We start from the raw sequence: 24,793 nt of genomic DNA on the forward strand, positions 1-24,793 counted from the left end.
ATAACAGTCTGAGTGATTCTGATTCCTGAACAGTAAACTTTAAAGTGTCAGCTTTGTGAACAAAGGTTGATTATCTATCTAGTCAGAAAGAATCATGAGCAGAAACCTTTTTATTTTGGGTATGTAATTTCGGTCTCCATGCCAAAAAAGGGGGGTTACTAGTAAGGGGTTAACAGGCTCTTCAAATATGCTTCATTCTTTGTTAATGTTTGTTAAAGATTAGTTTTCGCTAATTGTGGATTCTGAATGCATTGCCACAGATTTCGCTTACGCTTCACAGTTTTTCATTTGGTGTTTTGACACAAACCTCTCGTGGGGGCGGGCTTAACAGAGATCTACTCTGATTGGATAGTGAGCTTTTGATGGACAGGTGCTCTCTGACCGGGAAGTTTTATCTTGAGCCTCTGCCCCTTAAAATGTCTGTGCATGTCCCTGGTGTGTATGATTGAATACACACAGAAGGAGAGCAGAGCAGCCGTTTATTGTTATGCATGTTGTTTCTACACCTCGCCATGTGCCATCTGTTCATGTATTCTGTCAACACTAATCCATGAGAGCACGTAATTCATTACATCTGGCAGGAAGCCTCGACTATTAACACCCTATGGTTGATTGCTAAATGTGTCAAGGACTAAGATAGTCTGATGATCTACTAAGACAATTCACTAACCAATGTAAAAAAATACATGTGTGTGTTTGTGATTACCTTGTCTTGGCTGATGAGCTCTTGGTAAGGGATGTGTGCAGGCAGATACGTGTGTAACAGAGCACAGAATGCCAAGCCATCACTCCAACTGCTGCTGAAGTTTGTCACATCTATATTCTACAAGAAGAAAGAGACACCATGAAATGGGTGAATAGGTGCTTTGTGCCCTTTAGTGTATGTCTGTTTGCTTCCATCTGTATGCCTTATTCTATCTTTGTTTTTTTTTTTTGGTAAAAGAGGCAGGTAGAGATGCACAATCAACCAGCTGCCGATTGTTTTCAGAGGATATTCATCTCAAACCTGTAATAGGATACTGGACAATTATGCTTTAATTAATGCTACACACAAGAATTCACTTGTAAGGGGCACTGGCAATAACTGAGAGAATACTCTTTATGCACAGTGGCCACAATTATATTATTTAATAGATCAAAATACATTAAAAACGGTTATATTGTGAAATATTATTACAATTTAAAATAAATGTTTTCTATTTAAATTGTTTAATTTGAAATGTATTTCTGTGTTGGCAAAGATGAACTTTCAGCATCCGTTACTCCAGGCTTCAGCGTCACATGATAATTCAGAAATCGATCTAATATGCTGATTGATTCTCAAGAAACATTTCTTATTTGTAATGTTGAAAACATTCATGACACCACTGGTTTTCAGAGCTCATCAAAGATACTGTACGTCATGCAATAACAGTGGATGGACAAAAACTATGAGAAAATATAAACAATATCTTAATTTGTGTTCCAAAGATGAACGGTCATATTATGGGTTTAGAATGACATGGTTAATCTTGTAATCTTAATTTAGTGTAGATCTCTCAGCTTCATTTATCAAACTTTACCATCTTTAAATTCAATTCACCAAATTTCCAACAAAACTGCAGAAAATGTGAGAAAAGTCTGCAGATTTCATCTGGGTCTATCAAACATCTTTAAGTGAAATAACCTGTGACAGAAATCAAAAGGAAGAGTACTGTTATTACAGCAATGAAAACATTGAGATGGACCTCACACACTCTAGACTGTTATCTCATTGTGTTTCACTGGACTTCTTGCCACTTCCTGTGTGTCCCAGTGCAGTCATTCTTCTTTGTATGAGTGCTTGTAGTTTGGGAACATGGCAATGGGCCAGTTGCGACCTTCTTGGCCTCAGCCTCCTGGGCCCTCAGAGTCCCAACACTTCACAAACATCTTTTGATTTAGAATCAGATGTTAGATTTGAAAGGAGCCCCCGATAGAAGCTCCGTCCTCAGCTGGGCCATAAAGGCTAAGTTGAAGAGAAGTTTATAAGCCGTTTCTGTAGCAGGTCAGAAGTTCTTTAGTAAGGACGTCACCCACAGAGGGACAGTGAGAAAGGAACCATGTGAAGAATCCCACCATCTGTGCTACACGCTGACCGAGTGGACATGTCTTGACATGTATAATCAGGTGTGTTGGAAGTGTCCAGCCTAAAATGTATTTTGTGTTATGTGAAATATATACGGATTAAAAATAACAAACCTAGACTAGAATAGTGACTAAGAATAGTGTTAAGCTCAAAATGGACAAAAAGAACAATGAAAATGACCTGTGTGCTATTTTTTTTTTTTTTTTTATTATTGTTTTGGAGCCATAAAATATATTTTTTTGTGAGAGGTTATTCACTGGAGATCTTCCATTCTGTGATAGCACTATGTGCTTCAATTCAAAACACTGAAAAGTGCATTAGCTATGAGACAAACGGGAGCCAATGATGTTTGGCATCACTGACCTGCTGAACCTTATGCTGTGTCATGTTTCAAAGTGTACAAACACAAATGACATTTGAAAGCAGTGGAGGGAAAAATTATAAGCAAATAATGATGGTCTGTTTCTCACAAAGTTATCGTATCATCAGAGATGCTATGTAACAAAATATGGATGACTTTTATGGTGTTTAATTCTCTTTTTTTGTTGTTGTTGTGCTGTATTATAACGAGAGAAAAAACATATCCTTTTGTGTTCAGAAGAAAGAAGTATTAAATGACATGATGGTAAATAGATGTTGACAGAATTTACATTTTAGGATGAATTATCCCTTGTGAAAAAAGAAGTGTTCTTAACTGTATTAAAAGTGTACTTATAATTTTAAAAGTATATTTTACTTTACAGATATTATATTAATGAAATAAAAGGCCATTAAAGAGAGTACACTTTTTTTTGACTGTTTCTGAACTTTTAAAAAGTGATCTTAGTAATAATGCCAAATTAAAAGTTTTACTTTTAAGTGCAAATCATTGTTTTAATCATCTTTTGTCATTCTTTAAGTAAATGTGCTAATTAACATAAACCACAAATAAAGTACTTGATTGTAATTTTAACTGTAGTGTGTTTTCAATATAGTATTTATATTAAGTATCAATATTAAGTTCATATATTTAAAATGCACTAAACCCTAACATACAGGTTTTAATAGAAATGGATTTAAAGTATATGCTTGTCAGTACATTTTATATTTCAAAGAAAATGGATGTGATTATGAAATTAAAAGTCCAACTTAAGTGGGTCAAAAAAGATCAAATTCAGCTTATTGAAACTATTAGAAATGTAAACGATAATACATTTTTATTTAGAGTCCAAAAACCTTTAATTCAGTTCATACTTAAGTATATTATTTTATATGCTAGTATGTTAGAGTAACTAGTCCCTAAACCAACTTTTTTTAGTAAATGATCTATAAGAATGGGGCTTTATTAGTGATGTTCATTGATTCGAGTAACTTTTTTGAAATTTGAGTATAAAGTGTTTTAATTCTACAATATATGGTGTAAAAACGTCTGAGTGCTGCCCTCTTCAGGTTGAACGGTGGCTACTGAGGTTGATTTTTCCTATTGGATGTTGCGGTGGCGAGTGACGTAAGCAGTTTCCAGCTCACCACGCCCCTTTGGTACGAGCTACCACGCCCTTGGGAGTATAAAACCATCTTGTTCCTTCAAAATCACTGTAGTGAGTCAGGAGTTGGAATTGCGAGTATTGATAACGACCTGGATAGACTATTATAGCATCTATTTAGCATAGCAATTATATAGTTATTTAGATCTTCAAGTAAGCATAGATTTATCTGTATTTAGTACAGTGGTCAGGATGGTACGGAGGTATGTTGCTGGTTGTGACAGCACTGCTGGACTGCATAGTTTACCAGCAGACTTTAAAATTAAGCGCCAGTGGTTGCATGCACTTGGCATGGAAGACCGCAAGTTCTCGCCTAGAGTTGGAGTGTGCAAACTGCATTTTACACGGGATTGTTTCTCCAACGCAATGGAGGTGGATAAGGGCTTCTCCACACAGCTCGCGCTGAAAAGTGATGCGGTGCAGGAGTTAAGACCGCAGTTTGAGCCAGCGGCTCGAATTGATGTGAACAGACACATCGACATCCTCCACTTCAGGTGGAAGTGGGGGAGAAAAGTCCTCTACTTCAAATGATCGCTCTGTTGCAAAGCTACTAGCGTCATTACAGCCACTTTCCATTTTAGCGTCTCTGACAGCAGCTGTCAATCAATCTGTCAATGCGGGTCTCAGGTTCACGCCACACTTCCTCAGCCCCGCCCTAGGTTCGTCCCCTCTATCTCCGCTGTGATCTGCCCACTTTTCAGTATTTTTCAAATATTGTCAGTGGGTGGAGTCAGGCTCTGACCAGGGGTTAAGTTACCCTTGAAAAGCTTATTTCACATACCTGGAGATTTTCATTACTTATTATTTTAGGAGTTAATTATTTTTTTTTTTTTTTTTTTTTTTTTCATTGATAATGTATTATCAAGCTATAGCAATCAACTTAATCATACAGAGCTAAAGTCCTTCTTCCATTGATAGACTATAATCTACCTCTGACTGTACACAATCATACATTCCTCACATGCCTGTCCTGTCTCTAATAGCACAGGTTGCCCAGAGAGGGTTATTATACACTAATACACGGCCAAATGAACACTCACTAGTTTACGCAATTCTGCACGAGCTTCAGGAGGTGACTGCGGGTGTGTTTGTGTGTGTGTGTGTGGTGCAGGAATGCAGGGAGTGAGGCAGAGAAGCACGGAGTCACATCCTGGATGATCTGAGTGTGCAGGGAGGGGGGGGGGGGTGTCATCAGAGCAGAAAGAAAGCACGAGAGGAGGGGTATAAATGTTATAAAAACAGTAGTCCCCATCAGTACACTGCAACCCAGCTACAAAAAGCAAACACAGCATCGAGTGACAGGAAATCACCCTTGCTCTCTTCAAAAGACAGAGGCAGAGAGTGGATGCAAGAAACAAGCTGGCTGGTATTTTTCCATCACTTTAAACAATATTGGCCCACCAATGTAGCTTATATTTCAGCTTGGAACAAAGCCAGATGTATTTTCAGCTTCTGCAGTAGAAATAGAAAGCAAGCTTACTCATGTCAGTGTGTAGTGGTGAGCCTCGACTGTCTGGGGAAAAAAAGAAAATGTCACTTCCTCTATAAAGTCTTAGGCAGTGTAATTGTATGTTTATGGTTTTGAGTCATTGGTGAGTATTAATACATCTCGGCTGCTTATACGCTGAAACACAGGATTGTTAAAGATAGACTGCCTATGTACAGTATATAGACTTTCATAAGCGCTTGAAACACTTTAATAGAGCACACATTTAATTGCATGGTGGGAGACAGCAAATGCACACAACATACTGCAAATTGCAGCTGGATTGTCAACACACACAGAAAGGGCTTTCAATGATGTGTCCACATCCTCTCCAACACTGTCAGCTGTTATCTAACAAAGTCATGACAAGCTGTGACTTCATAGCCAAATTACAGACAGGCTTTCAAAGAATAACAGCATACAATCTCCATGGCCATCCCCAGTACACAAAAGGTGACTAAAATGACAGACATACTACAGCATATTATAGTAGTTCATCATTTTCTGTCTGAATTTAATCATTTTACATAACCTTATGTCAATCTAAACCCATATGATTCCATTCTTCTGTGGAACACAAAAATATTTTCTTTTAAATGTGTAGGCATCTCTTTTCCCCAATAACCAGGGGCTGCTCAATATACATATATATATAGAGAGAGAGAGAGAGAGAGAGAGAGAGAGAGAGTTTGTGACTCACACAATAGTACAGAGCCTCACATATGACACTGTAGCTGTAAATGAAAAATCCCATCCCATGATTATTAATTCTCTCATTTCATTTCAATCGAATAATCGATAGTATAACTTTAGAAATTGTGTAACAGTGTAAAGATTCTGCCTAACATCTCGTTTGTAGCACAGAAGATCATGCATGTTTGTATTCCTTGAGCATTTAAAGCTTAGCTGCATCTGTGTTCTCTTTGCCTTTATTTACATGGGACTAGGCTGGAAAAGGACAATAAATACAGGTGGTGAAAAAGGCCTGTAGAATAAATCAGAGCTGAGAGGAGACACAAATAAACTAGGGCTGGCAGGGTCAGAGCTCCTCAAATAGTCAACCGCTGTCTGTCTGACCTCTTTAGACACAACAGAGCTCCACCTCAGCGGTAACCACCCTCAGACCGCCACTGGGCCATGAGGAGTACAGTAAAAGTGGGTTAAACTATAAATGACTCTTGGGTGATGGAAGACACGTAGGAAGACATATTATTAGAGAACACCACTTTTGGCACCGTTTGATGTATGTTGACAATGTTAGAGCTCTGCACTGAGAAAAGCAGCTGGAGAGGAAGTAGAGTGTTTTCAGGCATTGTTGCTATGATATTTCTGGATCAAAGTGAATGATCTGATTGTGCACCATAGGAAAGAAAACACAAAAATGAGTTCAATTTAACATCTCCTAGACAGCTAAGAAGCTAAATGGAGGGCAAATGGACATTTTTTTGTCTTTATGTCTTTAGATAGTTCTTCTCCTCAATAGTTTTATAAAAGATCTCAACAACATCTCAAACAGTTCTCAGATTTGCAAAGATAGCCAAAGAGCTCAAAAATTTCCAAAAAAGGCCAAATTAACTGGATTATGCGATCAACCTAATGTACGTCTGCAATTGTATGGATTCATTTTGTTTCTCCTAAGGACTTGTTAAAGACAAAGAAAAAAAAAAACAGATGTAAATGATACCCAGAACATTTTGCCTCCTGAGCTACACTCTTAAAATTAAAGGTTTTTTATTGGTATATATGGTTCTATGGAGAACCTTTAACATCCATTGAAACATTCTATTGCAAAGATTCTTTATAACAATTCATAAAAAAATCTTCATATTATTAAAATGTTCTTTACACAAAGAAAAATAATAGTTATTTTGAGAAATGTCCACTGAAAGTTTCTTTGGAGAACCCACAATAGATTATCTTTGGCATTTGAGAAAACCCTCTTTTTGAACCTTGTGTGCTTGCGATTGTCATGAACTTCCGTTTATTCACCACCAGAGGTCATAATCCACAACACAGACTCTCACACTACACAGTGCACCCTGGACTACATTTCCCATACACTATTGCACCAATCACATTCACCTGATAACTATCACACACAGCTGCCACCAATTCACCAAATCACACAGCACAATCATCAGACACGCTTTATGAGCATTGGACTTCCTCTCACACACTGCCAAGTATTGTTCTGCATATATCCCTCTCCTAGCGATTGCTATGATACCAAGCCTTTCCATGTTTTCATAGTCTTGTTTTAGTTTCTTGTTTTTATAGTCTTGTCTTAGTTTCTTGCTTTCATATTCTTGTTTCGGTTTATAGTTGTCATAGTATAGTCTTTTCCTTGCCCTGCCTTCTTTCTCGTGTTTTGACCCATTTGCTCTGGTTACTGATTATCCCCCTTGTCTACCCCTCTGGATATTGTTACCCCATCGAAGACCCTCGCTTGCCCTAGGATAATTGTTGTGTCTTGCCCTCTATATACCTGTTTGCCAGTGTTTGACCAATGCCTGTTATGACAACTTCTCTGTTTAATAAAAGCTTGCACATGGATCCGCACGTCTCACGACTCGTCAGCCCCGTTACAGCGATAACCTCTTAGGAAATATAGTTTTCCTGAGAAACAGCACTGTAAGGACATCTGGGTGCCTGTTTCCTAGAATATCTATCCTACAAGGACCGAGCCAGGTGTAAGTGTGGGTGTGAGACAGAGGGAGAGGAACAGACTGAGAGAACTAGAGGAAAAAGGCCCCCACTTCCCCTGTTCTCTTCCTTAATTCCTGTAGGATTACGCCGCACATTTCTCTGTATCCTCAAGTCATTCTTCATCTCTGAACCAGCCCATCCTGGATAGGCCGAGGCCCCAGCAGTGCTGTTTTTGTTTGTCTGAGAGGATGAGAAAGTTGCAGAAATGCGGATGAAGGGTTGCGGAGTGCAGGCCCAGCTGATTCCTCTCTTTAAAAGGAATGGCTGACCCCCTGTTTTCATTCTTTATTGTCTCCATCCTGAACAAACAGCTCTAAGGCTGTCTTTTTGTTAGCATTTTTCTAAATAAAATGCAGCTGACCTAAACAAAGATACTTCAAAGAAAGTTTGAAAAAGTCTACAGTGGGGAAAAAAGATTTTGGGAACTGATTTTGGGAAAAGGAGAACTTTTTATTATATTTGTTCTTTTCCAGTGAAAGGATTGTCCACATTCAACAGATCAAGCTTTAACTAACTTACTAACTTACAGTAATACATTTAACATTTTGAAAAGGCATTGTACTAGAATAAACATTAATATCAAACAGTTTCAAAAGCATACGGTCACTCTCAAAAGTATTCATACCCCTTCATTTTTTTCACGTATTATGTTACTGCCTTGTTAAACTGCTTAATATTACTTTTTTCCACATCAATCTACACTCCATACACCATACTGACGAAGCAAAAAAAAAAAAAAAAACGGTCACAACTTTGTGCATTTTTTTAAAAATAAATAAATAAATGAAACAAGTATTACATTTATGCATTTAGCAGACACTTTTATCCAATTCAATTTACAGTGCGTTCAGGGTATAATTTTTTTATCAGTATGTGTGTTCCTTGGGAATTGAACCCATGACCTTTTGTACTGCTAACGCAATGCGCTACCACTGAGCCACAGCTTTGCTCATCAGCATTTGATTTTTTTTTTTTTTTTTTTTTTTTTTTATTTGTTCCAAGCCTGGAAATCACCATTTTATAATTGCCTAAAAACATGAAATGGAAATCCTGGTCACTTTTTCATGATTGCTGTTATTATTAAGAATAAACTATTATTATAAAGAATAAACATGTTTGTAACTATTATTAAAATGTTCAGATATGTAAAATATGCCAATATACAGTATTTGGGATTAATAATTTATAGCTAAATGATCTTGTGACTCCATATATTTTGTTAAACAAAAAAATAAAATGATAATTCTTATATTTTTAAATCCAATTTGTTTTAATATTTTTCATTATATTTGTTAAAGTTATATTTTCAATTTAACTTTTTTAAAAGAAAGGTGCCTATTTTATTTATTTATTTATTATCTAAAATTTAGAGCTGTCTTGAATTTTTGCAGTTTTTCCAGTTGTACCTGGTTTATGTTTATGTATGTATGTATGTATGTGTCATACCCCTGGGCTCACTGTGTTGCCTTTTCTCTCCACATGTGTTCCATGTCCCCGTTAATTAGTTATTCCATGCACCTGTGATTCCCCAATTATCCTTTGTTAAAAGTCCCACTCCTTTCAGTTTGTTTTGTTTGTTGGTCCTTGAATGTCTATCCATTTTGGATGATTAAAGAGTCTCTTTGTGTGAAATCACCATGTCTCCTCATCTCCTCGTTCTGTGCTCCTGAGAAGTGTGACAGTATTTATGCATTTTATTTTAATCCGTACATTATATCTGGCGCCATTTGAAGCCTGTATGAATAGATCTGGACATTTGAAGTGAGGAGGATAATAAGTAAAAAAATAAGTAGATTGAAATCTAACCAATATCTAGAAGAAAATCTAATTTCTAGCTATCAATATTGGCCAAAATGTAGATATTGGTTTGTCTCTAACAAATTACCAGACATTCATCCACCTACAGCATTAGGCCCACTAAAAGCGTAATTTAGTCAGTCCAGAAATCAAATGACGCTCATCTCTGGAAAAAATAACTAATATAAGTGCTTTAATAAAAATACAAACAACAAATAGCCTCCAGAATGCTTTCCCCATAGGACAATGGCAACCATCAATAAGCTGTCATTAGAGCTCCAGAAGCCAGCAACAGAAAATATAACTCCATCAGGCACATCCTTTCATAATCAATGACTAGCATACACTTTCAAGTGCATAGTCAATCCTCAATGCACAATAGACTGGACAGAATGGGATGCTAAATATAGCACAAATAGAACCTTCAGTTCAAAACAGCACGTGGAGGTGAAACTAGTCGCCAATTGTGCCTTTTATAAACAGTGATTTGGGTGGATGATTCATTGGTGCTGCACACAAACATGTGCTGCATGTGAGTCTGTATGCTCATTAAGTTTCCATCATTCACACTAACTACATTATTAAGAGTCCTCCATGATCAATTCGTTTCTCGGTGGCTGACAATTTAACGTGGCCTACGTGCAGCATAGCCTTCACATGCACTGACAAGTCCTCAGGGCCCTGTAGTGTCAGAAAAAACCTCTAGAGGCACATAACATTAAGGCTGTACGAAATACGAGTTTATGAGAGAGCATTTCTCTGGTTATTTAAATTAGAATTAGTATCACTGTAACCTTGGTGACAGCACGGGCCATAAGCATTGAGATATGTGCCTGCGTATTCTCAGTTGTGATTTCTAGTTGCATGTTCCTGACACATTTCTGCTCTGCACGAACCACATGCTGATAACTATGAGTTCATAAAACTGCATTTGTGATATTTTGACAGTTTTAACATGAAGCGATACACACGCATGCTTTTAAGCTCATGTCAAGCCTTAATCTACTACCTGCAGCTATGGGGCACTATAGGGAGCAACTGGTCAAGAGGACATCCCATGTTAATTAGCATACTGTTGGACCACTGACATCAGGACAGATAACTAATTCCTATAGCATGACCCAAGTCTGACATTCTTCCTTCACTTCATTTTCCCTATTATACCCTGGTCCGCTTTCTTTTTCCTTCACTGTTCTATCTTCTATATAAAGACTATAAAACAGATTATTGAAGTACATATCACAATATAAAATGTTATAAGGTTTTTTTTGTTTGTTACTTCCCATCTATTTACCTGTTAAATAGAAGTTATATTTTGTATTAAAAAAAATATAAATGCTATTTTAAGCACATTCTCCCCCACAATTCCCATTCGATTAAAATAATTTAGAATTATTATATATATTATTAATAGGGATGCACCGAATCCAGGATTTGGATTCGGCCGAATACTGGGCTTTTTGACGGGGTTCGGTTTCGGCTGAACCTTAGGTTTCTTTTTCACCGAACCGAACCCTAGGCTTGCGCTACGCTGGTCGACGTCACGCGGCTGTTGATTGCGTGAAGGTGTTTATATGAGGAGGAACACGGCCGGACAGTAACAGGATTTGGATTCGGCCGAATACTGGGCTTTTTGACGGGGTTCGGTTTCGGCTGAACCTTAGGTTTCTTTTTCACCGAACCGAACCCTAGGCTTGCGCTACGCTGGTCGACGTCACGCGGCTGTTGATTGCGTGAAGGTGTTTATATGAGGAGGAACACGGCCGGACAGTAAACTAAACTGTTCAGGAATCTTTAGCGGCTGGGACGATTTATACCGTAGCAATACAGAGCTAGCCAGTCACATCGGGTGCAGACGTGGAGATAATAATTTTTTCCAGTGAGCCTTTAATTCCTCTTAGAGAGGATCCTCTTCAGTGGTGGAAGACAAACCAGCAGCGATTTCCAATGCTGGCAAAAATGGCAAAAATCTACCTCTGTGCCCAGTGAAAGACTTTTCAGTACCGCTGGGGACATTCGTTCCCACACTCGCAACCAGCTGTCACCTGTTAATGCAGTGCAGAGCGTCTTGTTTTTTTTTTTTAAATTAAACTCTTATTTCATGTGAAAGATTAGAGGTTTTACGTTAATTTAATTATGATGCAGGAGATGTGTGTGATCTTCCGTAATATTTTTCGTAATATTTGGCTACTGTTCTAATCGTAGCCTATCCTACTGTTATAAACGAAAACTAAACAGCCTACTATCCATGTTTATTGAGTTAAAGTTCAATTACATTAATTTCAGTTAAGTCACCAAACATATTCTGATTTTTAAAAAGAAAAGAAAAACACTTTTCTTTGCATTGCTGCACTTTTATTGAAAGGTTTTGGTTGTTTACTTGGGTAAGCATAAGCTTGGTAATTGTCAAAAAAGTTTTTCTCACTTGTCATCCTGGCATAATGTTGTTTTACAGTTAAAATAAAATAAAATGAAAAATACATTGCTGTGGACGTTGTTTACTCCATTAATGTGTTTTACTGTGTTAATGGAAGAAGGATGCGAGTAGGATTTGGTATTTGGTTTCGGATTCGGCCGAATCTTAAACAGTGGATTCGGTATTCGGCCGAACCCCAAAAATCTGGATTCGGTGCATCCCTAATTATTAATATATAATAATTAAATATAATAAACCCCTTTTCAGCTAGCTAGCAGGTATTGTTTGCTTGTTTTTAACAATTACTGGAGAACATTCAATTTTATCTGAATATGTTATGTCACTCACTGTCTGGGATCGTGATTGTTATTTGAAAAACTTTTGAACACGATGAAGATGGCCAAATTTGTCTTATTTTGTTGAAATATAATTTTTTTCCATTTAGTTCTGCCCTTCGTAAGCAACAGAAGATACTTGTATGTTTCCCGGTACACAAATTAAGTACTATTTACCTTGATCTTCAAATTCCAAAAGTTTTCACCCCCCAGCTCTTAATGCATCTTGTTTCCTTCTGGAGCATCAGTGAATGTTTGAATCTTTTTAAATAGTTGTGTTTGAGTCCCTCAAATGTCCTCAGTCTGAAAAGATGCATCTCAAAATCATAAAGTCACTGCTTGAAAGGGGTCAAATATGAAAAGATGCTGGAAAACTGAAGAATCTGCAGGACCTTAAAGATTTTTCTGAAGAACGCTGCTCAGTTTAACTGTTCAGAACAAACAAGGGACTCATGCACAACCATCACAAAACAGAAAGACAGTCGAGGATCATCAGGTAACAGCACACAGTAACCAAGGGTTCCCACACTTTTGAGTGGGGTTATTTTAATAATTTCAGCATTTGTTTTGTCTTGTGGAATAAATGTTAAAATATTTTATGTACAATATCTTACTCAGGACAGTACTAAATAAAAAATAACGTATGATCTCTCTTATTTTTTGAAAATTACTCATATTTTCACAGATTCTGCAAGGGGTGCCCAAACTTTCGATCCCCACTGTATATATATATATATATATAAAATATATTATATATAACTTAAAATATTTTTTTTTAAATGACAGTAATGAGAAAAGAATATGTGCCTAATTTTCATGAAAATAATACCGAAAGTAAAAATGTATTACATCTATCGTCTGTTCTTTCATATGAGAGTTGGCCATATGTCAGACATTTGCCGTACAGGCTCCAAACAAGACAAATGAGAACAATAAAGCAGCCAGTTTCTTGACACCTCATTTGAACAGTGCAGGACAAGAGGCTGTACGTGTTTGAATGTGTGTGACATTCGATACTCAGCTCTGAACTGATAATGCCTCTTTTAATGAGGCTTATGCCCAAGCAAATGGGCGCCAAACTAAATTAATGTTTTCTCAACCTTTGCACACTATCATTGAGTTTTGCAGTTGCTCTCTTCATTACATTAACATGATCTTTCCAGCTGCCAAATAGCCAACATAGTGATTTGACTGAGGTCAGTACATTATTATTAACATTCATTTGTGGGAAATAGCTTGTGGAGGGAGGCTATGAATGATTGTAATGTGAATGGATGGGGGGAGTGAAATTTAAAAAGCTTTGAGGAAGGGCAGGATGGAGCAGTATGTGTGTGTGTGTGTGTGTGTGTGTGTTAGACTGTTCACAGGTGACAACGCTGTCCATCTTAGTGTGTTAGTGGGTAATTAGTTGCTCTCTCGCTCTCACAGCTGATGTCTCTTATGACATAGTGGACCAGTAGCCCTCCTTGACCTTTTCCTCAGCCAATATTAAGCTCAATTTGGAAGCATGTGTTCTTGAACTAACCTTTTCCCAGGTCTGCAAAGTGAGAAGAGGCCTGTGGCCATTGCTGTTCTCATCAGCACAATCTCCTACTCTCTTCTCTGCACTGGACAATGTGAAAATGGATAAATGCATGGTCGTTCAGAGACCAGTGAATGAGAAAACTCCTGAACTCACATGGCATTATTCAGAAATAAGGAATAATTTTAAATATATTTTGAATAAAGAAAATAATGTGTTTATCATTATTATACATAATAATGATTATAGTATTTCCCTCCAAATGCACCATAATGCATCCAGATATTTCCCATTTCGCTTGTAAATTTTTTCCCCAAAAAAAGTACTGCACAAACTTACACGTGTGCTTGTATGTGTGTATATATATATATATATATATATATATATATGTGTGTGTGTGTGTGTGTGTGTGTGTGTGTGTCTATATATATATACATATATATATATACATAATATATAAGTTTAGCCTATTCTTTGTGGTCAGTAAAAAATGCTTAAATTCCCATAAATGCTAAGAAATTTGTATTTTTATTCAGAAAGGATGCATTACAATGAAATGACAATAAAGACATTACAAAAGATTCCTTTTTCAAATATATGTTCTTACATTTTCTAGTCATCAAAGAATCAAGAATTTCTTTTAGCATTGTTTCCACAAAATATTTAAGAACCAAGAAAATTTTTAAAGAAGTCTCTTCTACTCACCAAGCCTGTATTTATTTGATCCAAAGTACAGTATTTAAAGCAGTAATATTGTGAAATATTTTTATTATTTAAAATAACTGTTTTCTGTTTGAATATATTTAAAAATGTTATTTATTCCTGTGATCAAAGGTGAATTTCCAGCATCATTACTCCAGTCTTCAGTGTCACATCCTTCAGAAATCATTGTAAAATGCTGTTTTGCTGATTATCAATATTTAAAACAGATGAGTACATTTTTTTCAGTATTCTTTGATGAATAGAAGGATCCAAAGATCAGCATTTATGTGAAATCTTTTTATGTGAATTTTTTTTTTTTTTTATGGAAAATAAATTATAGAAATAAATTATAACAAATAATAATGATTTGTTTATATGCTATAAACACTTTATCAGATAAGGCAGAATAGTTTCTATACTGTAATAAATGCTATGTCAATTAGCACTGCATTGTTCGAATACTTCATTTATCACCTGCTGGAGATGACTTGAAAAACCATATATTGTCACAATCGTATGTATAATGTCTTCGCGTTTCTAAAAGTTTCTGTTTTTCTGTAAAAACAACTGTTTTCATACAGTGATAGCTGGATGCTTTTGTCCATATTAGGAATTTCCTTGTATGACTTTCTGCACGAGAGCGCCCTCCAGCTTCGAGTATGAATGAAGCACACATTGCAGGAGTGTTTAGTGCTCTGTGATATTCAGCTCGCCTTCTGGGTCTGAATAAAATATCATGTCATGCACAGACTATCCTATCTCTTTGAGTTTAAATCTATATTTATTCACACCAACTCTTGAAAACCTCTATGCGAACACACTTGACCGAAAAAGTGAGATAAAAAGTGGGTGTGTGTGTGTGGGGAGGCGTATTTTTCGGACTATAGCCGGTTTCATCGGGCGTACGCACCTGGCCCTGAGTTAACTTCCGGTCTGTGTTGTGTATATTGGTCTGGCTGCAATGCCTTCTACAAACGCAGTTAAAGTCAAGGTGATGAGTAGACTGAAGTTGGGCTCAGGTGGTTGTGCTGAGGGATGTGTTTCCCATACATTTATTTATTTTTGGAGACTCGCCAAGATTTTAAAACTGATCGATTTTCAAAAAGGCTTCGTTGAATAAACATGAGTAACATCACGTACTGCACGTTTAATAATAATAATTCCTTACATTTATGTTTAAATATCAAAACGAGGCACGGGTGGCAAATTTTAGTTTTTTACTCAAAAACAATATCTACTCTAGAGGGACTTGGCTGCTGTTATTGATTCTATTTGGAAGTTATGGCCAAAAAAACGCTCATGCGCAGTAACATTTGTTTATGTTGTTGGCATTGAAACCGTCTATAAGTCGCACCTAAGTGTAAGTCGCATCAGTCCAAAAATACGTAATGCAGATGAAAAAAACATGTAAGTCGCACTGGACTATAAGTCGCATTTATTTAGAACCAAGAAAAAACATTACCATCTACAGCCGTGAGAGGGCACTCTATGCTGCTACGGTATGGTAAATACGGTATTTAATGGCACTCAGCGGGTGTTGCATGCATCGGTCCAAACTAAAGTGAAATACAAAGTGCCTCTCCTTAATATAAAAAGTGTCTCACATGGCTCTTTTCTTACAAAAAATTTGGTAAGAAAAATATCTATATTCAAAACTTAATAATCAATTTAATCTAGCTTGTGCTCACTGTTGTACACGGAAGCAGCTCCAGACAGATGATGTGCGAGACAATTTTTATTAAGGATGGGCGCTTTTTATTTCACTTCTTTTTGACTGATGCATGCAACCCCCACTGAGTGCCATTAAACAGCTTGAAAGATCAAAGACAGTTTTTAGAATTTAATTGAAACTGCTGAATAGAATCTTTGCAAGCCAGTGGGCAAAAGATGAATAAGCACTGTATTTAGCATTTACTGTGTCCAGTATTTAGCTAAAGATAATGAAAGCGGGAGGAAAAAAGAACACATGAACACCTTTTCTTCGTTTTGTTTACCAGCTGAGGCTAATATGAACAGGAAGCGTGTTAGCACTAATCTTCCTCTCACACATGACAGTGGTGGAGCCCTGGGTCTGGTCCCCTGAGGTTTTCATCAGCCTCATACGGCTATTAGATCAGTGAGTGAACCAGTAGAAAGATTATTTGCTCACATACAATGGCATATGCCCAATTACACATTATTTGCTTCTGGGAACATAAACACTGGCTGATACAACCCATGTGGCAAAAATATCAATTTGACTTCTAGGTCATTCAGTGTTAGGTAGTGTACAAATGAAATATCATGTGTTACTTATCATGTGGCATGACAAAAATCTTGTTTCATTTAACTCTTAATTTAGTGACGCAAGACTAACCTCAGTATTTATTATTATTTGGGCAAAAAAATAAAAAAGGCTTTAAATGTTTCTTGTGACAGTACTGAAACCACAAGATGCCCTCTACAGATAGATGATCTTTAACAAGCACAACTAACATAATAGCTTTCCCGTATGTGAGGACAATTTGTGAACCAAGATTTTCCAGTGTAGTGATCCCACAATGTTTATAGCACAGCTAGAAGCCCCAAGAAATTGTTTACTCTTTTTAAAGTTAGTTCTTTGATAAATATACTTTAATTATACATTAAATATACTATAGTTTTGTAAATATATTAAAGTATATAAAGTATTATAGGGATGGGCAGTATGACAGTATATTTTGTTTCCACGGGATACATTTACAGAATTTGGTATATTGTTTATTTCACAGTCTGATTTATTTCACAGTAAAATTTTACCTAATGTGATAAAGAAACATGCATGAATGAGAATATAAAGACTGGGAACATGATTGACGTAAAATTGGGTAATTAAAAGCAATGTGCACTGAAGAATTGCCTGACTGACAAACAGCTGAGGCACACATAAAGAAAGTGTCTCAGACAGCATGCAATCAAAGATGTTCATGATGTTTAATAAAGTTATTGAGTGCAATAAGCAGTGGAAAAGCACTTAATGCAGCACTTATGCCCTGATTGTCACCTGAAGTGCGCACACAGACAGCGTGCGATCACAAATTCAGATCTTTTACAAGTCTTATTTTGCTTGGACAAATGCACACATAATTATGTCAAAATGCCCGTCTTGTGGAGTATTTATGTAAACAGTGGGTTATGTTTAAATAAACAGTTGGGTGAAAATCAGATGTCTTTCAGCATATTAGATCCATGCAGTAAGTCTTAAAGTGACAGCAGCCTTATTAACCTGCTGCTGTCTTTGGCCTCAGTGTTAATCAAACAAGGAAATAAATAATTATTCACTGTTTTTGACTGAATCACTTTTGTATCTTTAATAAGATTAAATTCATATTTGATTCACACAGTGTTTTAGTTATACACTTCATTTTCTGTAGTATTTCTTAGTACATCTAAAAAAAAACCTACTGTAGCTGAAAAACTTTAATACTTTTGTTTTATGTTTGAAATTTGCTTCTTTGTTCCTATTTTTAATAACAAAAAATAAAAAATAGCTATATCGAGAGATGTATCGTTATCGTGAAATAAAAGGTATCGTACAGTACCTTAAGTTTTTTTTTAATGTCAGAAGTGTATCAAACTGAATGTATGCATGCATGTATTTTTGTACCAGGAGCACCTTAAAAAAAAAGAAAGAAAAATTCCTTGTGTGTTTGCGCACACCTGGCGAATAAAGCTAATTCTGATTCTGAAACAAGGTTTTGAACATATCGCCCACCCCTAATGCTTTGTAACTTATTTTTGTAATATTCAGTATATTAATGTTTATATACACCATAGTTATCAATGATCAAAAAGACAGTAAAATCACTAATATTGTGAATCCTTAATTAAATGTTAATATTTAAATGATCAATTTTCAGCATCATTATTCCAGTCTTCAGTCTCATAGGATCCTTCAGAAATCATTCTAATATGAAGATCTTGGTGTTCCAGATTTATTACCAATGTTGAAAACAGTTGTGCCGCATCATATTTAAACTGTGATACATTTTTATCTTTGATGACTAGAAAGTTCAAAAGAACAGCATTTTTTGGAAACAAATGTTTTTTGTAACAATGCAAAAGGCTATACTGTCACTTTAGAAAAATTAAGTTTATAAAATTAGCTTTTAATTTTTAATGATGGCTGGTGACAAATAATTCAAATTGGCAAAAATAAATATTTGACTCTTTACATAAGTAAAGATATTTATGATCATGCAGTACAGCACCATCTGTAATTATTTCTCATCAAAATAAGTGAATGTATTTTATGAAACTCACACCTTAGAAGCCCTTCAATTATTTAATACAAATTGATGATTTGAAATTCTGTCATAATCAACTAACCATGTTTTGATGTAGCACTCACTGATTACTCTCTACTGTATAACTGTTTCTTCACCCGAATCAACTTTAGCATTAAATATCAAAAAATACTCTCAAATCTCCACAGTGACACATTCCTAAAACATACGTAAAGCTCAAAAAAGTGAATCGGACCGTGAAAAGAACATTAACTTAGCATTTAAATTATCACGTATTTTTTATTTATTCATTAAATATTAAAAAAAATCCTAATTAAAAAAAGATGCTGTGACCGCAGTCTAGTCAAGAGAGAATCAGAAGTGCAGATAACATGTGCATATACTTTGAGGTTAAAGAAAAAGTAGACAAAATACGTTTTCTTTTCTGCTAAATTATTAAAGTAGAAATTTAGGGGGGCTTTTGTCTTTTTTACTGAGAGGAAATTGGGGGAGGGATTGGGAAATAGCATGAGCTGAATTCTAATTCTATACAGACTTATACACTTTCCGTTTCCAGTTATTTGTGTAGTTCTGTTTGGTGACCCTAGTGGTGCAGAAATGACACCCTTTCGCTTTTAAAGACGTCATTTCCTTTCACTCTGCATTCCTTTAGCAATGTTGTTTTTAAACAGTCATTCCAATAAAATTTGCCTGAAAGACGAGAGAGAGGGACAGGGTGAGAGAGCGGGTCAGGGCCTGTGCTCCTTACCGGATAGCCCTCTGTTTTCTTCTGGCACCACTTCAGTAAAGCGTTCCTCTTAGATCCACCATACTCCCGCGCCAGGGCAGACAGAGGGTCTGTTCTTTCCACACTAGCATCAGGGGACACACACACACACACATACGTCACTAACACTGCATCTGTACATGTGTGTGAGATCTCAAGGGGTTTGTGACTAGATCTGAGATTCATTTAGACTGTGTGACATGTATTCATAACATCACGTTAGTCCCTAAATGCAATTATAGCGTTGGAAGAGCCAAATGTATTTGCGTACAACTGTGCCAAGGCAAACTCCGAAAAATCTGCACAAAATAAATACAGAGTTTTGGATAAATAATGACAGATTATGTGTGACTTTGACGGTTTAAGTGTTTAGCCTCTGCTAAAATCCTCACACACACATGTGAGAGTACATCAATGCATCAGGGACGTCGCTCTGAGAGGGACACAGCATGAAAGCTCATCAGATTGTCTTGTGTGTTCATGGGAAGATTAGATGTCAGAACACTGTATGCGTCATTGTTTTATCACCTTTCACAATGATGTCTGTAAGAGTTTGATACAAATAAAAGACTCCATATACAGTCTTGTTCAAAATAATAGCAGTACAATGTGACTAACCAGAATAATCAAGGTTTTTAGTATATTTTTTATTGCTACGTGGCAAACAAGTTACCAGTAGGTTCAGTAGATTGTCAGAAAACAAATGAGACCCAGCATTCATGATATGCACGCTCTTAAGGCTGTGCAATTGGGCAATTAGTTGAAAGGGGTGTGTTCAAAAAAATAGCAGTGTCTACCTTTGACTGTACAAACTCAAAACTATTTTGTACAAACATTTTTTTTTTTCTGGGATTTAGCAATCCTGTGAATCACTAAACTAATATTTAGTTGTATGACCACAGTTTTTTAAAACTGCTTGACATCTGTGTGGCATGGAGTCAACCAACTTGTGGCACCTCTCAGCTGTTATTCCACTCCATGATTCTTTAACAACATTCCACAATTCATTCACATTTCTTGGTTTTGCTTCAGAAACAGCATTTTTGATATCACCCCACAAGTTCTCAATTGGATTAAGGTCTGGAGATTGGGCTGGCCACTCCATAACATTAATTTTGTTGGTTTGGAACCAAGACTTTGCCCGTTTACTAGTGTGTTTTGGGTCATTGTCTTGTTGAAACAACCATTTCAAGGGCATGTCCTCTTCAGCATAGGGCAACATGACCTCTTCAAGTATTTTAACATATGCAAACTGATCCATGATCCCTGGTATGCGATAAATAGGCCCAACACCATAGTAGGAGAAACATGCCCATATCATGATGCTTGCACCTCCATGCTTCACTGTCTTCACTGTGTACTGTGGCTTGAATTCAGAGTTTGGGGGTCGTCTCACAAACTGCCTGTGGCCCTTGGACCCAAAAAGAACAATTTTACTCTAATCAGTCCACAAAATGTTCCTCCATTTCTCTTTAGGCCAGTTGATGTGTTCTTTGGCAAATTGTAACCTCTTCTGCACATGCCTTTTTTTTAACAGAGGGACTTTGCGGGGGATTCTTGAAAATAGATTAGCTTCACACAGACGTCTTCTAACTGTCACAGTACTTACAGGTAACTCCAGACTGTCTTTGATCATCCTGGAGGTGATCATTGGCTGAGCCTTTGCCATTCTGGTTATTCTTCTATCCATTTTGATGGTTGTCTTCCGTTTTCTTCCACGTCTCTCTGGTTTTGCTCTCCATTTTAAGGCATTGGAGATCATTTTAGCTGAACAGCCTATCATTTTTTGCACCTCTTTATAGGTTTTCCCCTCTCTAATCAACTTTTTAATCAAAGTACGCTGTTCTTCTGAACAATGTCTTGAATGACCCATTTTCCTCAGCTTTCAAATGCATGTTCAACAAGTGTTGGCTTCATCCTTAAATAGGGGCCACCTGATTCACACCTGTTTCTTCACAAAATTGATGACCTCAGTGATTGAATGCCACACTGCTATTTTTTTGAACACACCCCTTTCAACTAATTCAACTAATTGCCCAATTGCACAGCCTTAAGAGCGTGCATATCATAAATGCTGGGTCTCATTTGTTTTCTGAGAATCTACTGAACCTACTGGTAACTTGTTTGCCACGTAGCAATAAAAAAATATACGAAAAACCTTGATTATTCTGGTTAGTCACATTGTACTGCTATTATTTTGAACAAGACTGTATATTTTCTAATACATAATATACTATTTAATGCTATGAAGGGATTACATTACTATTCTGTGAAAGTGATTAATACGTTTATTCAGCAAGAACACATTAAATTGGTCAAAAATCGAATGAGTGAAATTATATTGATACAAAAGCTTTCCGTTTCAAATAAATCATGTTGTTTTGACATGAAATTAAAGAATCCTGAACAAAAAGTATCATGGTCTCTACAAAAATATTAAGCAGCACAACTGTTTTCAACATTGATAATGATGATAAAGGGTTTTTTTTTTTTTTTTTTTTTTACAGCAAATCAGCATATAAATAGATTTCTGAAGGATCATGTGAAACTACAGACTGGAGTAATGATGCTGGAAATGTAGCTTAGAGCATCACAGGAATAAATTACATATTGAAATATACTGAAATAGAAAAGTTCTTTTAAATAGTAATATTATTACACAATATTTTAACCATATGTTTGACCAGTGAAGGCAGCCTTGGTGAGAAAAAGCTATTCATAAAATATACATATTAAAAAAAATCTTAAAATAAGAATAAAAAATGAAACTTTTGAATGGTAGTGTAGATAAAGGCAATTCTTTAATTCTTAATAATAATGAAAAACACAGCAAATAGTGTCTGTGCTCTTTCTGTATGAAATGTAAAAAATGTTTAAAAAAATTGTACATTTAAAAATGGTGCAAAGTTTAAATTATATGCTACAGGACCATGACAACTTTATATATTCATGTACTTCTTAAACTAAAATATTAGAAAATCTTAAAAAAAAAAAAAAAATCTTCTCAACAATGTTTTTGAAGCAGGGCAAAGAAATGTAATGACTAATGTTCTCTACTAATACCTTTATTATTTATTTTGTGCAGAGTATGATTCTGTTCAAAGAGTGAATCACCAAAGAGACTTGCGTAACTCGAGGCATTGTTTCTAAGCATGACAGTCATCTTATTAGCCTATGTCTCAACTTCATTCCCATTTTTAGCTGAGGAAGGTAGCTGTGTGTCTTTCTGTTGTTTTAGTGCCTCTAGTGAGGAAGACATTCACTGCATGTGTTTTTGAAGCTCACTTGAGTTTGCTGTTGGCTCTGTTGTGAGTAAAAGAGGATTGATGGCCATTGAAGTGAGCTGGAGTTTTAATCACAGACTCGAGGGATGGACTCTTCCTCATAAGAGACGAGGGCTTCAGTTGGTCACATGACCCTGAGAAAGACAGAACCACAGACACACAGGGGAAATTTAATATTGTGTCCCATTATTGCCACATTTCTGGGGAATATCCCCTCTAAGGACATAATAAAATCCACAAAGAGAAGTCTAATGACATTATTTATTTAAATTGAGATAACTGAAACTATGCATGACAAAGCAAACCACCTAATAATACATAATATAATAAGGTTTGGGCTCAGTACGAGTATCTAAAAAAAGAAAGAAAGAAATTTATACTTTTATTCTGCAAGGATGCATTAAATCGATGGAAAAGAGTAAAAAGAATTCAAATAAATGTTGTTCTTTTCAGCTTTCATCAAAAAAAAAAAAAAGAAAAAAGAAATCCTAAGCAGCCCAACCGCTTTCAGCTGTGATATTAATAAGACATGTTTCATGAGCAGTAAATCAGAATATTAGAATGATTTCTGAAGGATCATGTGTAGTGACTGCTTTAATTGTAATAATAATTTATACTATTACTGTTTTTACAGTGTTTAGATCTAATAAATGCAGCCTTGGTGAAACTTAAAAGAAATAGAAAACATAAAAATATTTTACTAACCCTAAACATTTCAATACTAAATATTACTATTACAATGTTTATTATTATTATTGGAAAAGAGTTGGTGGAAGTCAATTGCGTATTCAGAAGGGGTTTAAAAACAAGTGTGAAGATCATATTTTAAAGCACAAATATTTGCGATCACAACTATTAACACAATTTCAAAATGTCTGTGGTAAGAAACAACATCACAGATGCTATGAACAGTTTAACTTGTCCTTTAAATCTAGATGTTAGTAAAATGTAAATGTCTCCAGTATGGATGTGTAAGGATAACTGAAGCATTGTTAGAAGGACGCTCCTCAATTTCATGTCACTGTGAAGTACCATTGTGGGGGAAATCTCCAAAGGCGATTTTTTTCACAAGGGTCTTTGACAGTGGCTTGATTCCAGAGTGTCTCTAGAAACATAAAACACATGTCAGTGACAGCATGGTCCATGCTCTAGTATAAATAAGTGGTGTATTGTAAGATTTGTTGTACCTGAATGGGTGAGACAGCAGCAGCAGGGGCTGTACGGACTGGTATGCCACTCAGGGGGCTTCTGGGAGATGTATGCATCTGTACTGAACTGCTGGGTCCATCTAGAAAAATACAGTGGAGCACTTAAAAATCTGGTAACATTTTATAATAACTGCACACTATTAATCATTAATTAAGCATTAGTAAACAGATAATTCATAATTTATAAAGCATTAATAGACAGTAATAAGCAGTTTATAAATACAGATATAAATGCTTTATACTGACAACTCCTTAATAACTGGTGTGTAAATAATGCTATACATAATTTAGAAATGATAAATTGATCATAAAGTATGAAAATACAATTATTAAACACATTATAGATATGCATTTAAATCCGGTATAAAGCATTTATATCTGTATTTATAAACTGCTTATAAATGTCTATTAATGCTTTATAAAATGATGAATTAACTGTTTCCTAATGCTTAACTAATGATTAATAGCATGCAGTTATTATAAAGTGTTACCGAAAATCTTATAAAAAAAAAAAGTTCTTAATGAATAGTTCACCTAAAAATAATAAAAATCTTTATTTTCCCTCCCTCATGTCCATCCAAACCTATACGACGTTTGCAAAACAAAATAAGGTATTTTGAAGCATGCTGGTAACTTAATTCGCCTCGAGACACCGTGGTTTACAGTGAATTTAGAA

At 35.9% G+C, this 24,793-nt stretch overlaps 1 protein-coding gene across 8 annotated transcripts in view; it reads right to left on the bottom strand.

Annotated features, from left to right (window-relative positions):
- LOC127996387 (cytospin-B) overlaps positions 1-24,793 on the bottom strand; it is a 105,772-nt gene that overhangs the window by 11,375 nt on the left and 69,604 nt on the right. For all 8 annotated transcript variants that reach the window (XM_052591943.1, XM_052591942.1, XM_052591945.1 and 5 more), the window contains 5 exons: positions 24,097-24,197; positions 23,942-24,014; positions 22,911-23,043; positions 19,608-19,710; positions 707-823 (listed from right to left, as the gene is read on the bottom strand). In XM_052591943.1, the coding sequence (XP_052447903.1) occupies positions 707-823; positions 19,608-19,710; positions 22,911-23,043; positions 23,942-24,014; positions 24,097-24,197 (527 nt within the window). The remainder of the gene's footprint in view (positions 1-706; positions 824-19,607; positions 19,711-22,910; positions 23,044-23,941; positions 24,015-24,096; positions 24,198-24,793) is intronic.

This window comes from Carassius gibelio, chromosome A5, assembly GCF_023724105.1.
Source record: "Carassius gibelio isolate Cgi1373 ecotype wild population from Czech Republic chromosome A5, carGib1.2-hapl.c, whole genome shotgun sequence".
Lineage (NCBI taxonomy): Eukaryota > Metazoa > Chordata > Actinopteri > Cypriniformes > Cyprinidae > Carassius > Carassius gibelio.